We start from the raw sequence: 20,074 nt of genomic DNA on the forward strand, positions 1-20,074 counted from the left end.
TTGACTCGGGCAGTGGGCGTCAGGTGCAGAGATGGCTCCAGGAGGCGGGTTGGCGGTTCCTCAGGCAGACTTCTTTCTTCTTCGGAGATGTTTATTTTGGACTGGTCTGGCGTCCACAGGAGTTCTTGTTCTTTATTGAAGATACGCAGTCATCTCAAGGCTTTGGAGGTCCCTGGACTGCAGAATATTTGTCTTCTGGGCACAGATTTCTTTGAAGGTTGTCGACAGGCCAGTAGAGCTGGGGCCAAGTCAGTAGGTGTCTTCAGTCTTCTCTGATGGGCAACTTCTGTTTTGTCTGGCTCTTCTTGGGTCGACAGGGGTGTTACCTAAATACTACATTTAGGGGTGTTACATTGGGTGCCAAGTGGTAGCTAATGGGCTACTCACCTTTAGGGTGACTACACCATTCCTATGCCCACTTCCTTTGGGAAGTGGGCATAGCCCTAACCCTATTGGCCTAATTCCTTCCACGCAAGATGGAGGAATTTAAAAAGTATTGTCCACTTCACCACGTCCATCTTAGGGGTGGGCACACCTCCTAATTTACTTAGTTTTCCAGCCAGTCCTGCTGCCAAAACTGGGGTCAGCCTCCTCCACCATTTAGAGAGGCCCAGGTCACATTTCAAAGATGGCAAAGTCTTTGAAACTCCCCGCCCTGGAATGTCTATCCTGCCTGGGATAAGAGGTCACACCTCTGCCCAGAGCAGGCCTTTGTTCTGAGCCTTCAAGAGAACTGCTCTCACCTCAGGGGGCCACAACTCTGTCTTGAAGTGGTTGTATTGGTTTTGACCAGTCAGTGCCCACACTAGCAGTTGGTAGGTTTGCAGGGGCACCTCTAAGGTGCCCTCTGAGTGCATGTACTAATAAATCCATCACTGGATTCAGTGAGGTTTATTAATACAAGATGTTTGATACCAAACATCCCTATTGTCAGTGAGGGCATCATGTAGCTGGGGAACTCGTAATGACCAGTGTCCAGCACATGTACTAGAAATGGCTTAACTGTTCACTTACTATGTCTTAGAATCGACAAGGACACAGCAGGGGTATACCTGCTCATGCAGGTATGCCCTCAAATGCAATATAATGCACCCTGCTTTTAGGGCTGGAAGGCCTGCCAGAAGGGTGACTTACATATATTGCATGCCATGTGCAGGGGGCAGAGCACACAGGCTGCGTGCCAAGTTGTGTTTTCATTTTATGTCTGTACCAAGATATGCAGCCTGTGAAAGCAGCACTTGGTCACATAGTGAGCGGGCCACTGAGGGTGGCACAATCTGTGCTGCAGTCCTCAGGGGCCTTCCTTTAGTACCATTTACTAGGGACTCACAGTGGCAACTAAAAGTTTGCTAATTGGGAAAAACGGCTGTGCAGTGCTAGGGAAAGATCTGGCACTGGGAGCCTGTTTAGTAGGGACCCAGTGAATTTTCAGTTGAAACTGCACCAGAAATCAGCCAATAAGTGGGGGCTGACCATGTCAAAAGAGGCACTTTCTTACACCCCCCCTTCCTATTGAGTATTTTGGTGGGCATCCATGACACACAACGCACTTCCCCCCCAAAAAATCACTTCCGGCTAGTAGCCCCCCACGCTGCTGGAGACCCTGCCCCTCATCTCTGAAATGACGTCCTTTATCCCGTTACCAGTCTCTCTGCTCTCACTGCTGGCAGGCTGGGAATTTAGTCTTTTGTTCTCCCCGTCACCTCGCTCCCGCTTCCTTGCCACCTCATTTGACTGGGCCTGCCTACACTAACTCGAGATATCTAGCGGCAGGCCCTGGGGATTTTAAGCCCTAACCCCGACTGATGCCTGGCCAGCTTCCACCACGCGGCCAAGAGGGGTCATTGCACTCTTTGGCCGTGCACAGCCTTCTTCTACAATGGGGCACATCAGTGCCTGAAAGTGCACAGATCCGGGCATCCCAAGCCCTTCTACCTGCAGGGCCACTTCTGCTACAGGTAATGCACTTTCCTTTGAGTGTGCGCCCTCTGCCAGAGCAGGTCGCGCTGCTGATTACGGTCACTCTTGCAGCTGTTCGACAGACCCCAGCAAAACCTGCACCCTCGCCTGCATGACTGCCCCGAGGGGTTGAAAATCACTGCTCTGGTTCCCAGTTTTCTGCTTCCTCCTGCCTATCGCAGAGAGGTATGGCAACGCAGCCCCAGACTGAAAGCCCACTGGGCTGTCCCTCTACAAACTTACCCCTCCCCATTTCTGCTTGTGACATGGTGATTCACAGACTATAACGGCCACCACCACACCCCGCACTGACCTCCGATTCGGGGGATCCAAGTTGGGGTCACCGAGTGTTGTTGGGCCCCCTCGAACAGCAGATCATTTCTGCCTGCCTCTCTAAGTGTCTGCAAAGTCTGACACTTAACACCATAATTCACCCAGTGTTCAATGCAATAGCCACTGGGTCTGCAAAGAGAAAACTCTTTAGACTGACCCTGTCGACCAAGGTGTATACAATCTAAAATGGCATCCAAACCATTAGAAATGGTATACACCATTGTCCAAGTAGAGACCACAATTCTAGTCAGGGTAACCAACAACACAACCTAAATTATCCTGTGCTCAACCTCTTATAGCATGGCACAGAGCAGGCAGGTCTAACGCAGAAGGTAATGTATAAAGTATTTGTGCAATAATTCATACAGTAACAGTGAAAACACCACAAAAATACACCACACAGATTTAGAAAAATAGATAATATTTATCTGAATAAAATAAGGTCAGAACGACAAAATCTCAATAAGCACAAGTTGATATATCACTTTTTAAAGGTTTAAAAGACTTTCAGTTCTTAAGAAACAGTGGTTGTATCCTTGTAACACACAGTACCTGGGAAGTGTAAAAAATAAAAACGCATGGGGACCGCAGAGGAGGAAATATGTGGAAAACGAGGGTGTTGCATCGGATTTTCTGGGGCACGGCACAGACGATGCGTTGTTTCTTTCCACGCTGCAAGGTGATACGCTTTTTTTCAGAAGTGCAGTCTTGATTCCTGACTGCGGTGCGGGGATATTTTGACGACCAAGGATGATGCGTTGAAAGTCTTTGACCCGCCGGTAGAAGGAGCAGGCGCTGCGCCGATCTGGTAGTCGATGCAGTGAATGTTTCGTTGTAAGGGAGGCGCTGCTTCAAATTTCCTGTCGGGAAGCCAGTGCTGCGTCGTTCCAGTAGGTGGTGAGGAGATTTTCAAGCAGCGATTTCTGCAGGCCTTGCGTTGATTTTCTGATGCACGAGGATTTCTTGAAGAGGTGAAGTCTTTGTTGGCCCTGAGACTTCAAAATCAGGAGGCAAGCTCAAGCCAAGCCCTTGGAGAGCACTTTAGGAGGAAGGCAGAGTCCTTCCAGCACAGACAGGAGCACCAGGCAGGAGGGCAACAAGTAGGAAAGCAGTCCTCCAGCAAAGCAATCCAGATGAATCCTTTGGGCAGCCAGGCAGTCTCTCTGGCAGAGTTCAGGTGTAGGTCCAGAATTGTCTGATTTGGTGGGGTCAGAGACCCAGTTTGTATACCCAAAAACACCTTTGAAGTGTGGGAAACCTCAAAGAGTGGTTATGAATTGCACAGGTTCCCCTTTCAGACCAGTTCTGTCTGCCAGGATCCCTGTGTAATTTGTATACCCAAAAATGCCTTTGAAGTGTGGGAAACCTCAAAGAGTGGTTTTGAATTGCACAGGTTCCCCTTTCAGACCAGTCCTGTCTGCCAGGATCCCTGTAGGGGGTAATCAGTCCTTTGTGTGAGGACGGGCCGGTGGCCTTTGGAATGTAAGTGTGAGCCCCTCCACCCTTCCTTCCCAGGACGACAAATTTAGTATGCAGATTAAGGCAGATGTGACTGAGTGTCCTGTGTTTGCGGTTGTCAGGGTGGAATGCACAAGGGGAGCTGTCAACTAGCACAGACCAGACATGGATTGGAGACAGGCTGTAAGGCACAGATGGCAGTAAGTGCACAGAAATGTCCACTTTCTAAAAGTGACATTTCTAAAATAGTAATATTACATTAAACTTCATCTGTAAGCAGGATTTTCTATTACCATTCAGGGCTACTCCTTCCAGATCAGAATCTGCCACTCAAAAGTATACGAGGACAATTCTAATGCTAGTCTATGAGAGTAGCCGGCCTCACAGTAGTGGAAAACAAATGTTTGAGTTTTTCCACTACCAGGACATGTACAACACATACGTACATGTCCAGCATTTTAGCTACATAGCACTCTGCCCCATGGGTTACCTAGGGCCTACCTCAGGGGTGACATATGTAGAAAAGGGGGAGTTTAAGGCTTGGCAAACAGTTTTAAATGACAAGTTGAAGTGGCAGTGAAACTGCATACACAGGCCTAGCAATGGCAGGCCTGAGACATGGTTAAGTGGCTACTTATGTGGGAGGCACAATCGGTGCTGCAGGCCCACTAGGAGCACTTAATTTACAGGCCTTGGGCACATGTAATACACTTTACTAGGGACTTACAAGTAAATTAAAAATGCCAATTGGGGGTGAGACAATGTTACCATGTTTTAGGGAGAGAGAGAGAGCATATGCACTTTAGCACTGGTTAGCAGTGGTAAAGTGTTCAGAGTACTAAAGCCAGCAAAAATGAGGTCCGAAAAAGAGGAGGAGGAAGGCAAAAAGTGTGGGATGATCCTTCAGAGAGGCCATTTTCCAACACAAACTAACTGACGTGCCTCTCTGGTCCCTTCTGAAGCCCCACCCCCAGACAAATCAGTCTGCCCCTTGCTCCAGGACCCTACCACCCGCCTGAGCATTCCAGGGGGTAGGGCATTCTCCCCAACCCCCAAAGCCCCCAATCTAACTGAGTATTTTAATCGAAGGTCTGTAAATCTTGAACATCTCTAAATTTCGGATCCACAGCTTAACCATTCGGTTGGAAAGGGGTAGTCTTCATGATTATGTGTTGACTTATTATTTATTACTTGAGAAAAATATTTACGACTTTGGGAAGGGTTTTCTGGTAAATATGGTTTATACCTTAAAATGACAGCACAGTATGTTAACACGTGCAATCAATAATATTTATTTTACTACTAGCCATTTCACAATGGGTTAAAACTTTATCCATGAACACATTGCAAGTGTTGTTGACACGTGGGAAGTGTTGGAAGGCAATACCTATTCTGTATTGGGCGACTTAGTCAAACTAAAATAGGTCTAGCTGTGTTGTGGAATAGATGCAACATGCATCTGACTATACACAATTCACTGATAGGGAATGGGAGGAGATGCTTGAGCACCCAGATTTCATTTCGTGCAATGCAAACTTTAAACTGATGCAGTATAAATTACACCAAAAGGCATACCCGACTCCAAACAGATTTGATCAGATGTACCCAGCAGTAAGTGATCTATCCCTAGATATGATGACACAAGGCTGATTTACTTGATATGTTCTGGGACTGTACTAAGTTGGGGTCACATTGGTGCGAGGACACTGAGCTGCTGTCAGAAATCACTGGCAGAACTGGCTTACTAACAGGGCCAGCTTTAAGGCTGTGAGACAAGTGCAGCTGCACCTGGAACTGAATTTGGTGGGGGGGGGGGGGGGGCACTGTTTAAAAATAACTTATTGGTTTTAAAGCATGTGAACTTCCTTGTGCGTCCAGCAGTTTCAGGCAACAATAAAAATTTCTAAATAATTCTGGTGATTAATGTTACTACTGGTGAGAGATTTTTTGTCTAGTGGCAGTTTTGACTCATCATAAAGTAGCGTAGCGGGATAATGTGCCTGCTGCAAAGAACGTGTACCATGCAGACCACATGTAGTGAAATGTGTTTTTGACCACTGACTGTGTTGCACCACTTTGCACCTGGATTAGCTGTCTAGTGTTCACCAGTTGCAGACTACATTTTGTGTTCAGCTGTCATGTTAAATCTGCTCATACTTTTCCACATTGTAAACTGTGCTTGTTTTCGTGCGTTTTCTCACCAAGGGCTTTGGTTGATAAGGATGTACTCAGTCGGTAGGGAACGGCCCTGTTTAGATTTGACACCTTGGTCTGTGGCCAAACCCCCCCAACGTATTTTTTCCAAAGTATACCTAAACTAGCCAGCATGTTTGAATTACTAAATGAGGGTTTTATTTCCCCAAAAGCTCCTTTTGGTTCTTTAAGATCTAAAAAGACCCAGTGCAACAGTGAGAGAGTGAGTGGCCTCAATCAGGATTCTTGACGTCAGATGCCTGATATCTGTCCCGTAAGGGTGGAGATCTCTTTCTCGCAGTCGAACGGGGTCATCGTCTTGCTGGCCTGAGAAAGATGAAGAGCTTGGCAGGCCCGACGGTGACTAATTTGTACTTCATTATTTGCTTTGCATTATAGTATAATATAAATACATATATTTGCTGTGTAAATTGCAGTGGAGAATCATTTTCGTATGTTTTCCTTTTATTGCTGTGACTATTTTTAAACGTGTGCTTTCAACATGCTAATCTCCTTTTAGGAAATGTCTTCTTTGAAATAAGAGGTGCATTCCAGAGATTTTTGTCAACTCTGTCATTAGTGAAAGCAAAACACCACAGAACTATGAGTAGCGTTTAAAACAAATGAACTGTATATCAGAAAGGGACTATAGAGAGATGAGGGGCACCTTTGGAGAGTGGCATTGAGGGAATTCGTGGAGAAGGAGGTCATGGGGGTGTCAAAACTGACTGTCGCACTGGGCACCACTAGCGCTAAAGCTGGCCCTGCTTACTACAGACGAAGCAATGAGTCCTGAGGCTTGGTAGAAGATCCAAACACGTTACAGCGGAGTCTAAATTTGTGCATTTGGGTGTGCTCCTGAAAATCCCCTAATCTACCTCGATATAGGAGTCAGCCCTTTGCTTTGGCTGCTGTGCAAAGTGCAAACCAAGGGTCCTGGGGTTTATACCTCCAATGTAAGGAGAAGCAGCTCACCTTTAAGGAGCGGTAGTTCCAGACTAAGAAAAGGGAGTTCCATTTTAAGGAAAGGAAATTGAAGATGAAAGTATGGTAGTTTCTGCAAAGACAGTTACACATTCCGTGAAAACCCAATTACAATACATGCTTGTCTGAAAATCGGACCAATTGGGTGACAGACTGCCTCCCGAGGCTGCTGTTAAGTACAACCAACAGAAGCAAAAAAAAAAAAAACTTACTTCAACTGTTACATCTATGAGTTCTGTTATCTATGCATGTCGCAGTCTAACGCTCTCGGCATACCCCTTCAGATATTAGTGGTCATCTGTGTATTGTTTTGGAAGCAATTTTGTTCTTGGTAATGTTCAAGGACTGATACAGGGCTCAAGCTGATCACAAACAGCATGTTTTTTATTCAAAAAGTGCCAGCTTGAAAAGGCTGCTCCTGCTAAGTTTGGGGCAGGTTTGTTTGTTTTCCTAAGAGATTCATATAGAATCCTATCCCAAGAATGCTTCTGTCACAGGCTTTTCGAAGAATTCCAATGTTTAACGTACGCATGCAGGTTTTCTGACATATATATATATAAATATATATTTCATTAAAGAAACCGCCTGCCGCAATACCCCCTTCAGCCCTGAGGTGTTGCCAACATGGAAAGACGTTCACTCCTGCACTTGCCAGTAGCAAACCTAAGTGTGTTTTCAAGATGGGAAACTATTTGTAGTAGATATGTGAATAGCTATAGATTTGTGAGTGTTCACCTTGTTCCGTATGGTGTCCCAACAGAAACACAAATAATCTTCCCCCCAACCCTAAACAAATATAAATTTTACATTTACAAGTGAGCCTTCTGAACATAAAAAGTCAGCAATCCTAATTCTTCGCATCGAGATGTGGAATTTCAAGTTTGGATTTTCCTGTTGTGGCGCAGATAAATTAAGCTTGGGTGTATGCACACAATCGTGAATTATGTCTTTCGTGTTCCTGATATTATGCTACTAGCAAAACCAGAAACAAAGCTACTATTAAGTGGTTCATTGTCCGCATAGGCCATATAAGTCAGGGACCATTTAAACCAATCAGAAAATTTACTAACCATTTACGATCATTTTTAAACAGGTGGAACAAGGTTTTCGGGAGAAATAGAGATTGCAGTCTTTAAGCCTTGATCCATGCTTTATAACAGCAACTTGCCCTGCATGCAGATCTGCACTGGAACAGTGAAGGCCAATAATCTTCATATTTTCTACCACAACAAGTCCAGTTTTCTTGACCTACAAGGGAAGGCGAGATGGTTAAATACATACAGCACAATATCCATGTTAACTTTTTACCAACATTTTAAAAAGAACTTTGGGATTGGACAAACCATGTCTCTTTCTTCACAACTACACTGGGTGCCTCATATGATTTAGCCACTTTCGTGCTACAGTTTATCTGTTAAAGGCCAGAAAAACATCTCTGAGTAAATGTCGACATGTGCAGACAAGCAGAATAGAGTTGGTGGTATAATCACCACAGAACCGACAATCCTCTTCCTTTCTCACCTGTGTTCTGACATAAAAGAGTAGGGGGGGTCATGTTGACCCCGGCGGGCGGTGGTCGCCACCCGCCTGGAGGGAACCGCCATATGGCCGCTCTGCGGTCGAAAGACCGCGGAGGCCATTCTGGCCATCCCGCTGGGCTGGCGGCCGCCTGCCAGAAGGACGCCCGCCAGCCCAGCGGGAAACCCCTCCCCACGAGGAAGCCGGCTCCGAATGGAGCCGGCGGAGTGGGCATGTGCGACGGGTGCAGTTTGCACCCGTCGCGTATTTCAGTGTCTGCTAGGCAGACACTGAAATACACAGTAGGGCCCTCTTACGGGGGCCCCTGCCGTGCCCATGCCATTGGCATGGGCACGGCAGGGGCCCCCAGGGGCCCCGCGGCACCCCCTACCGCAATCCTGTTCCTGGCGGCCGAACCGCCAGGAACAGGATGGCGGTAGGGGGTGTCAGAATCCCCCATGGCGGCGCAGCTTGGTAAACCGGAGGGAGACCGCCGGTTTACCCTTTCTGGCCGCGGCAGAACCGCCGCGGTCAGAATGCCCTTTGGAGCACCGCCGGTCTGTCGGTGGTGCTCCCGTGGCCGGTGACCCTGGCGGTCACCGGCCGCCAGGGTCTGAATCAGGCCCAAGGTGTTTTCGGTCCTGAAGCATCGCACTAGATCAATTTTTGACTACCAGCGAGAAACATGTCGACCAAGATATAAGAGTAGTACAGGGGTTCCTGTATCTACATGCACTAGCCTCTATATTAAGAGATTTAGGGCCAGATGTAGGAAGCCTTTTGCGCCTCGCAAAAGCGGCGAAAAACACAGTTTGCGACGCGCAAAAGGCCTTACGCGATGCAGAGTCACATTTTGCGAGTCGGTACCGACTCGTAAAATGTGATTCCGACTCGCAAATAGGAAGGGGTGTTCCCTTCCTATTTGCGACCGCATCGCGATGTTGAGTTGCTTTGTGACCGCGAAAGCGGTCGCAAACCAACTCGCAGTTACCATCCACTTGAAGTGAATGGTAACTCATTCGCAAAAGGGAAGGGGTCCCCATGGAACCCCTTCCCCTTTGTGAATGCCACAAAAAAGTATTTTTCAGAGCAGGCAGTGGTCCTATGGACCACTGCCTACTCTGAAAAAAACGAAACAAAATGGTTTCGGAATTTTTTCGTTTTGCAGCTCGTTTTCCTTTAAGGAAAACGGGCTGCAAAAAGAAAAAAAAATAACTGCTTTATTTAAAAGCAGTCACGGACATGGTGGTCTGCTGTCTCCAGCAGGCCACCATCCCCGTGAGTGCCTAGACTCGCTATGGGGTCGCAAACTGCGACCCACCTCATTAATATTCATGAGGTGGGTCTTTGCGACCCCAAAGCGAGTCCCAGAAGGTGTCTGAGACACCTATCTGCATTACATTTTGCGAGTTGCAATTTGCGAGTCGCTATGACTCGCAAATTGCAAGTCGCAAAATGAAACTTACCTACATCTGGCCCCTAGTGACTACCAAGAGCTTTTCTTGACTTTTTGAGGGGAGTTTAGACATTGTTCCCTTGCCTCCCCTATCTATGTTTTTAATGATGTCAGAGGGCAAACACCTAATTAAAATATGTTGTACCTCTAGGCATTTTTAACTGTTTTTCTTTCTTCATACCAATCCAGTATTCATTTTTTTTGACCGGCTTGTCACTATCTGCAAAAGATCTCCGGCAAAGAGCCCCCTTGTGGGGCCCGTCAGGCACTGCAGCGCCGGCCTGACGAGGAGCAGAGCCCTATGATGAAGCATGTCACCGAATGGTGAGTGAGGGCTCTTGCTTCAAATATTTTGACTCCCAGGGACCGGGTATTTAGGATTACATTCTGTATATTGGAACTGTGTATATACTTGTTTGATTTATAAGATTTGGGAGATCTATACACAGGACCAGGATGTGATTCCCGAACCTCCCGCTATATTCTGTGCCCCCCCCCCCTTTTTGATTTGTATAGATGATAAAAGAGAATACACCAGCAGCACCAGGCCATTCATTCCCTAGTAGAGCAGGAAGTGAAGTACATTTGCGGAAGGAAAATCAATCAGGAATTGCTAATAAAATACACTCTTCTATTGAACGGTGTTGGTCTCAGAGGATTTCTGGGGTATATTAGCTTGTGCAAAAGAAACAGATTTGCACTAAACCAGATACCCACACATCCCACATATCACAATGATTTTCTCGATCTACAGCTGGACTTCCATGGTTTTTGGCGGGCACTGCTATCCTGTATTGTGAATTTTGTCACTTGCACCGTTTAATAGTTATTCTGCTTCCCCTGGCATTGTAGACTGACGGTACAGTTCTCTGTTGCACTGTATTCCATCGGGCATCTCCTTCAGGTGATATTAGCCATATGGGCATCTCTGTCCCCATCACGTTATTTTTATAGGCATAATCTCCAGCGCACAACATTCAAAAGCAATTTTCTATCTCACAAGCTACGAGTCCCTCTCTGGCATAGTGCTTTGATTGGTCCTCTTTAATGGCATATTTTTGCACATTTCCTGTCTTGATATGCAGAGCTCCTGGAGGCCGGTGAAGAACTTAAGACAAACGTTTGAGGGGTGAGGTGGTTCAATTCGGTGTGAAGAGTTAGGGGAGTGTTTGTGAGTGCAGACTTCCAGGTATTCCCCTTTTTCTGTCTAACCACAGGCGCCAAGACCCATTATTATGAATGGCCATTCATATCACCCATTAAGTACTGCTAATGGTCCAGTAGCAGAAGCAACGGAAGGTGTTGTCCAGTCGTTTCCAGTCAAAAACGGAAGATGAATCTGGGAAAAAGGTAATTTTTACCCCATCTCACCCCCATCTGCCCCCTCTGCCACACAGGTGGCCTGGCAGTAAGGCACAACCAAATCTACCTGGCCGTAAGGGAGACTGGAGTCCCGCCACCAGCCACTTTATCCTACGGCGTAGTCGTCACAGATTGGAATCCTTGGCAAAGTCAGCGGGACTCGAGCAGGCTATCGCCAATGGGTCCGCCAAAATATAAATAAGGAAGGCGGACCGCCAAGGCAGTGTATGGGTTTTCAGTCGGAAAACCGACAGCAGGACCATTATCACCAAGTTCTAAATCTGTCCCTTAATCTTTAAAAAAAAAAAAAAAAAAAAAAAAGAAGAAGGTGCTTAATAAAAATCCTATTGCCTATGCGTTTTAGACATATGTACTAACCCTCTGAGTGCTGATATTCAAGACAGTAGTTGTGTTCAGGTCAATGTTCTGATAATTCTATCTTAGGGTCTTTTCCAATCAGGACATCAAAAAGATAAAATTAAATATTGTCAGAATTGAACAATGGAGGTTTTCAGCCTTACTTAAGCTTTACCATCACAATGGAATTCCTCAGGTTTTTACGAAAACGAATCAACCAACCTTTCACAGATAGAACTGGCTATACAAGCAGCACTGCTACAAACAGTGCTAACATTCGACTTTCATGTCAAATGTTTGGGGATCAACCTTGTCCTCTTCTCCCATCATATGGCTAATTTCTCTAAAACATAATCTTAACCAGATCCACTTTACACACAACCCCTCAGGCAGATTTGTGCTTCGAGACTTTGGTATCTTTTAAAGTAATAAGGAAATTGTTTATCCGGTAGCCCACTAAAGCCTATCCTGCACACTGCAACCAGGTACACTCTGAGTCAAGTAATGTTGCTCCACTACTATGCACTCTATATTAGCTACATTTACACCTGCACTCTTTCATTAACAAATGTATGACCAGAAGATCAAGGATTGCCAAAGAAAAATGTATTTGCCAATTACACAATCCTTGAGGAAGAAGTCCAACAACTTAAATTAAACATTTTCTTATGCGACCTGTGGTTTTGGAACTCCTTCCAAGCAAACATTCAGCTGGCTCCTAACCTGCTATTGGACAGTGGGCTCCTAACCTCCTATGAATCATACAAGTCCTATAATATGTTCACGGGTAACCCAACACATGCCAGTCTAGGTAAAGCAAAAATTAAAACGCCAGCCTACAAGACTATCAAGCTTGTTATGCCAGGCAGATACCATGAAACTAAGATAAAATAGCAGGGAAGACGTGCACCTTCCCCAATTCAATAATAAAGATACAAGACTGGGGGATGTGGCCTGGAACCAGTGGAGTTGTATGCTTCTCAACAAGGCTCTTGGTCGGCCACTACAGTCTGCAACAATCCTGAGGTGGGGGTGCATCATCCATACAACTGAGGATGCCTAATATAATGAGAACATCAACGGGAAAGAGAGTCGACAACAAAAGCATCAACAGGAATGAGAGCTGCGACTCTAATGACTTGCCAACCAACTTCAAAGACAAGAATGGGGCTCAGCTCCACCCTAAAGGAGGCAAGATGCAGCTGAGTGCACTCAACAAGTCAACACTGGCAGCACGGCCAGAGGCAGAGAAACGGGACGACCAGTGCGCCACTCTAGAAAAGGTGTCCAAGCTGTAGTGCTGTGAGGGACATCGTGAAAGAGTGGGTCTCTAGTCACAGGACCACAACACTAGGCCTGAGATGAGGGCCTGGAGATAAAACGTAGGGGACAGCCTGTGTAAAAGGCTGTCACTGAAGAGTTTGGCTGCAATCAATGGTAAGACAAATAATGTGGCCACATTGGAATCTCACAGGCAGCTGGGTGAAGTCCGTAGAGCGGAGTGGCTGTAGCCATAAGGGACTGCAGGTCATGTGCATGTGTCATGATACAGCCCTTCCAGCTTTTTGATACAGGAATAACAGGAATGGCAAGTTCAATAGGTGTGTAGAGGGAGCTAAATGAAAGCAGATGCACCTCTAAAGACATCCATAGACACCACCATATCTCTGGTCTTATCTGGCCCAGGTGGGCATGAAGTGGCACACCTCTAGCCCAACTACCTTCGCTGAACATAACAGCAAGCTGGGAGGTGCACCATGCATACTATGCTGCTTGGTAAGTGGAAAGGAGTAAAGCATTCTGCTATCCGCAGAGGCACGACTGGCCTTATGATACCCCATGAGGTGGTGCAAAGCTACAGACAAATATTGACAAAAAGGCAATATGCACCCCCCTAGCAGGAGTAAGTTGGGTTCCACATTCTCTTTTGCCCACGAGGGATGGACGAAAGACCTCCTGGAGCATACCAGAAGGTGAACTGCATGGATGTGGCTGGACACCATCTGACCAACTGCCCACTGACTCAAGTTAGCTAGGAATCCTTATACTAAATCACCTACCCTTGAATAAAAGAGAGCCAGATACAAGGTGGCCGGTCTCCCCACCCCACAATGGGGAGGCACACTAAAACAAAGGATGCTGCTCACAGGGACTATCCAGTAACAAGCACCCAGGATCTCTAAGATCTTGCTGGGCGGTCTACATTTATGTGCCAACTTGAGAGAAAGCGGACTAGAGGCCATATGTTCAGCCTTAACATCCACCAAAGACACACTTAGGCTCTGGTAATTGGTTTGTGTGTGCTCCAAGATGACCAGAGAAAAATGTTGGAGCAAATTTGAAGGTCTGAAGCCACACTGACTGAACCGAAACCCACTATCTAGGAACTCAGCAAGCAAGTGCGGGACCTCACAGAGTAAGTCTGATACCTTGAACACTGGGCTAAAGATTCAGAAGGTCGAGCAATGAGGAATAATATGCGTGTATTTGGGCTGCTAGAGAAAAAAAGAGGGGCCCGTCATGCTGATCTTACTAGTAAAATGGGTTGCACAAGAGGTGACCCCCCCCGAGGGACTGTCATTTTATGCAAAGAGCTGAGAGCCAAGAAATGTCACCTCCCCAAATCCGGTCGTGGCCAGACTCCTGGATTTCAATTTGCTACTCAAAAGAGCGACAGAGAAGGGACATTTTTAAACTGGGATTAGCAAAGTAAAGTCTCCTGATTTTACCACAGCTGTGCAGCAACTAAGGACCTCTTTTATTCAAATGAAAGAGAAACTCGGGTAAATAGGCAAAACGTATGCTCTCTTAGTACCCATATAGCTAAAAGTAATGGTCGATAACACTCAATTATTTACAGACCCCCAGAAAGTGTGGAAATCGGCAGATGTGTACACATCTGAAACAGATGGGCCTAACCCTCCCAGCCAATAGCAACTGAAAGAAAAGACGTAGAAGCAGCAGAGAGCACCCCAAAAGACCAACTCGCCAATAGGAGCAGCAAGAGAGTGCAAGTGGTGGCTATGGGACAAATATGAATCAAAAGAAACAATGGAGGCTTTAGGAAAATAAATTAAGTCTGAGGCAGACATGCCATGCTCATTGGAAGAAGACCTAACAATGCCAGTTGGAATGCATGGAACAGCAGATGAAAAATTTGAGCAGCGTAGGAAAAGACTGTCTTTGTCGGACAGGACTGACCTAACACCGACAGTCCAGAATAATGCAGTTGAATGATTGTTGCAGTGGGCAGTCTGGGACTGTGAATACAGTTGAGGTTGGCGCTTTCACCGCAGCCTACCCACGTCGGTTCATAGTAGTGGATACCAGCAGATCCATTCTGACTTCTGTTAAACTGACTACGGACAGGAGACTGTTGCCGTTTAGACCTGGGGAGGAGTTGTTAGAGAAGTCTGTTGCACAATTGTTGAATAGGTCTTTGAAGGGCAGGTGGAAACCAATGAAAACCGCAGTTCAGAATAGGTATACAGAGGGCTGTAATATTATGCTGCCTAACAGGCCCATTCCTAGGAAAAGGAGTACTAACCCATACGTTTACAGCACAACTACCAAGTAAAGTATACTTACTATGTTGAATGTAGAATGGGCTGAACAGCATTACTAAAATGTATAAGGTCCAATTGTATAATAAGAGAGGGCTTCATACCAGAAAACACCCCTCATGCGAGTAGGGAGGATGGCGTTGCGGAAGTGCTGGAGGAGCAGATGTACTGCCTATTCCTGGAGTGTCCTAATCTGAATTGGTATTGGCATGGTGTTTCAAGTCACTAAACCTTAAACAATGACAACATCTCGCAGCAAGTGACGTGGTAGAGCAAGTGGTAGATCAGATGAGAGATGCTGCACTAGTAAATGTGCACTGCTCTATTTGTGAGCAGGCTGCATTCCTGAACAAGCTGTTGACACTCCTGGTGAGACTGAATAAACACCCAACAATAGTATTGGGTGACTTCAACTAGATTGCTAATTCTGAACTGGACAGATTGCATTCAATATTCCCCTCTTTGACTCTGATGTAGACTACATGAGCATGTATCGACTAGATGACACAATGGGGCCTGACAGATTCTCATATGGGCCTTCACCCAAGTAGCAGAGGTTACTCATTCCATTCCACATGCACAATTTACATGTTACACTTGACAAATTGGTCCGCTCAAGATCACACATAATGGTAGAGCAAGCGGAGTACCTGTGTGCAACATTTTCAGATCACAACCACCTGCTGCAAGCTGTGAGGTCGGATATACCACTGGCAGTGATCTCCATGGGAAGACTGCAGTTTGTAACTTTATAGAACCAGGCATTTTATGGTAACTGACAGGCAAAAAATACAACATTATTTCAAAGATAACAAAAGCAGCAGCTCCTCCGAAGAGACTGAATGAGAAGCCTTCAAGACTGTCATATGTAGCCTGCACTAAGACAGCAGTGAGAGTTACGCCATCTTGTCTAGGGGAATAGACAAACACGTGGACAGATAGATGGAGGTGCAGAAAAAGAGACCTGAGGATTCTGGAGTACAAGAACCATTAATAGAAAAGAGAGAGTAACTGGCACACGTGATAAACTGGCTATACGGCATATCTGTCGAAGGCGCGTAATGAGGGTGATATGTCAGGAAGCCTGCTCGTTTGGCTGTCAAACTTGAAAAAGGGGTGGGCGAGTCCTAAGTACCTAAACAGAGCATGGCTCATTCTTAGGCTTAGAAAAATGAAACCTTCAGAGGCTTCTACTCAGTACCATACACAGCTCAGAGATCGGCCTACTGCAAACTATGTAGGTGAGGTGGTACCTTGGGAACTCCCCAGCTAGACCTGGCAGAAGCCTTCGAGAGGAAAGGGGAAAACACAGATACTTAAATCAAAGCTGTGATCAAAGGGATAGACAGGGGAAAGCACTTGGGTTGGAAAGGCTAATGTGGCAGGTTTGATGCAACATATGAAGAATGAGCCTGGTGTTGGCTGAGGTGTTCAGTACTGATGAGGTAACACTGCATGTCACCCTTGGCATGAGAGGCCATTGTGGTATCACTGGCAAAGCTAGGCAAAAATGCATCTGACTGGGTGCTGTACAGACCTCATTTGATACTCAGCGCCAATTCTAAACTCTTGAGCAAATTCCTGGACAATAGTCTCCTCCCAAGAATGCAGCTATTGATCCAATCAGAGCAGAGCAAGTTTGTTAGACCTGGCATCCTTGGCATGGTTTCCCCTGTCCTTTTACCTTTGCATCCTGTATTTGTGACTGTGTGCTGGTTTTTGTTTTTGGGTACTCTGGTCACCTTACCACTGCTGACCAGTACTAAAGTGCAAGTGCTCCCTGTGTAAATTGTGATTATGATTGGTTATCCCTGATTGACATATTTTATTTACTTGTAAGTCCCTAGTAAAGTGCCCCAGAGGTGCCTAGGGCCTGTAAACCAAATGCTACTAGTGGGCCTGCCGCACTAATTGTGCTGCCCACATGAGTAGCCCTGTGACCATGTCTTAGACCTGCCACTGCAGTGTCTATGTGTGCAGTTTTGCACTGCCAATTAGGCCCAAACCTTCCCTTTTATTACATGTAAGTCACCCCTAAGGTAGGCCCAAGGTAGCCCCATGAACAGGATGTAGTGTATTTCAAGGGTAGGATACTTACTGGTGTGTTTTACATGTACTAATAGTGAAATAGTGCCTAATTCGGTTTTCTCTATTGCAAGGCCTATCTCTCCCATGGGTTAACATGGGGATTGCCTTTAAATATCTTTTAAGTGCAGCTTTACATTGGGAGCAGATGGAGATACTGAGTGTGGGGTCTCTGAACACACAATTTAAAAATACATCTTTTGGTAAAGTTGGTTTTTAGACTGAATTTGAAAATGCCACTTTTAGAAAGTGGGCATTTTCTTGCTTAACAATTCTGTATCCCTGCTTGGCTGCTGAATCCACGTCTGAGTCTGACTGACAGTTGGGCTGTTTCTGAATTCACTCTAGACAGTAACACAAAGGTAGCTGAGGTGCGTCCTGCATATCCTGATGAGTCTCCCTGGGCTAGGGAGGGAGGAGCTGTAACCTGCACTTGAAAGAGCTGGGTCTGTCCCTTCAAAATACAGTCTCCAACATCGTAGAGTGTGGATGAGGCAGGAAAAGGAAGAGGCAGGGTCTTGTGGACTACAAAGACTTTCCATTGAAGTTTGCCTACTTCAAAGGCAGAAATGAATATAAATATTGAACTGCTCACTACACAATTTTAGAACGCTTCTGGATCAAGAGGAACCTCTGCCAAGGAGGAGAGCTGAAGAGCTGTGAGGAGGAGCACTGCCCCTTTGCTGTGTGTGCTTTGCTGGGGTGGTCTGCAGTTGCTGCTTCTGTCTTAGAGAGGACAAAGACTGGACTTTGCTGTGTATCTTGCTCGTGAAGTTTCTCCAAGGGCTTGGACTGAGCTTGCCTCCTGGCAAGAAGTCTCAGGGACACCAAATACTTCATCTGCTAGCACCTGGGCTCTCTTGCTGAGAGCCCCTGACTTGCCAAGTGGTGCCACAGCTAGCCCCTGGGCCCCTTGCAAGGAGAAGCAGCAGAAAAATCCATACAGTGCCTTCTTTTCATGGCAGCAGAAATCGACTCATTGCCAGCTCACAATGGGTTCAATGTTGCCGCGCATCAGGATTTTCCACGTGTCGTCCCTGGGCATCAAAATCTTCAACCAACATCACAGCACGACCTGAGGCTGCTTGTCCGGAACCCGACGCATCCCTTCCCTGCAAGGAAGAGATCAACGCCTCGCTTACCCGGCGGGGAAAGAATTGACACATGGTCTGACTTACGTGTAAGGAATCAACGCAACGCTTGCTTTTCCGACGCACGCACACCCCTGCAGCATTATTTTTGATGCATGCCAGGTACTTTGTGCTAAAACAACGCATTCTTTGATTCTTATGGATTAAGACGCTTTTTTACTTTAAAAACTGATATCTTTACTTGCGTATCTTGGATATTTGTTGTTTTTGTCTTGTTTGATTTAGATAAATATTAGCTATTTTTAGGTAGTGCGTGCAAGACCTTTGAGCTTATGTTGGATATTTGTTGTTTTTGTCTTGTTTGATTTAGATAAATATTAGCTATTTTTAGGTAGCGCGTGCAAGACCTTTGACCTGCTGTAAGTATTGTCGGCTTTTAACCAAGCGCATCTCAGGCCCTTCACTTTTATTCGTTCTTGGGCTTGCCTTTTAAAAATCACTTGATGTCATTAGCAAATGCTTTACATTTGTCCCACCTTGAGGCTGTTTTTGTCACCCCTTGAAGACTGCCCCTGCTACATGGATTATTACACGATTGCCAATACACTTCAGCATGGGCAAACTATTTTTTTCCTTTTGTCTCTCCCCTTCATGCTGCATGGCGGTCATTGCGCTCACAGCGCAAACAGGCACAACAGCGTGAACTCGATTGGCGGTATTGGAGTGATGGTCACATTGTTCAGTTACCTAATCAAAGTCATCTCTTGTGGCTCTCCCCTTAAAACACGTAAAATTGGTAAACGCTTTACATAAAACAGAAATCCTTAAAGGGAAAGTGGCTCTCCCAACACCCAAGCGGCTACTCCGGCAGTACAGAGAGCCAATATTACAATATTCACTGCACTTTGTAAAATTCGCCCCATAATGCTTAGCAGGGCATTACTTTTACAAAACATATTTGCTCATAGCTCAGTCTGTGGTTGTAAGGAAATGCCTCCTTGGCATGGTTACCCCCTGACTTTTTGCCTTTGCTGATGCCAAGTTATGATTTGAAAGTGTGCTAAGGCCTGCTAACCAGGCCCCAGCACTAGTGTTCTTTCCCTAACCTGTACCTTTGTCTCCACAATTGGCACACTCTGGCATCCAGGTAAGTCCCTTGTAACTGGTACCCCTGGTACCAAGGGCCCTGATGCCAGGGAAGGTCTCTAAGGGATGCAGCATGTCTTATGCCACCCTGGGGACCCTTCACTCAGCACAGACACACTGCTTGCCAGCTTGTGTGTGCTGGTGGGGAGAAAATGACTAAGTCGACATGGCACTCCCCTCAGGGTGCCATGCCAACCTCACACTGCCTATGGCATAGATAAGTCACCCCTCTAGCAGGCCTTACAGCCCTAAGGCAGGGTGCACTATACCATAGGTGAGGGCATAGTTGCATGAGCCCTATGCCCCTACAGTGTATAAGCAAAACCTTAGACATTGTAAGTGCAGGGTAGCCATAAGAGTATATGGTCTGGGAGTCTGTCATACACGAACTCCACAGCACCATAATGGCTACACTGAAAACTGGGAAGTTTGGTATCAAACTTCTCAGCACAATAAATGCACACTGATGCCAGTGTACATTTTATTGTGAAATACACCCCAGAGGGCATCTTAGAGATGCCCCCTGAAAACATACCCGACTTCCAGTGTGGGCTGACTAGTTTTGCCAG

At 46.1% G+C, this 20,074-nt stretch overlaps 1 protein-coding gene across 1 annotated transcript in view; it reads right to left on the reverse strand.

The window, feature by feature from the left end:
* The window catches only part of CDADC1 (cytidine and dCMP deaminase domain containing 1), a 403,840-nt gene that overhangs the window by 347,539 nt on the left and 36,227 nt on the right, over positions 1 to 20,074 (reverse strand). The window contains exon 3 of the mRNA XM_069205373.1: positions 7,998 to 8,175. Within this exon, the coding sequence (XP_069061474.1) occupies positions 7,998 to 8,175 (178 nt within the window). The remainder of the gene's footprint in view (positions 1 to 7,997; positions 8,176 to 20,074) is intronic.

The sequence above is a fragment of the Pleurodeles waltl genome, chromosome 8 (genome assembly GCF_031143425.1).
Source record: "Pleurodeles waltl isolate 20211129_DDA chromosome 8, aPleWal1.hap1.20221129, whole genome shotgun sequence".
In the NCBI taxonomy this organism is placed as follows: domain Eukaryota; kingdom Metazoa; phylum Chordata; class Amphibia; order Caudata; family Salamandridae; genus Pleurodeles; species Pleurodeles waltl.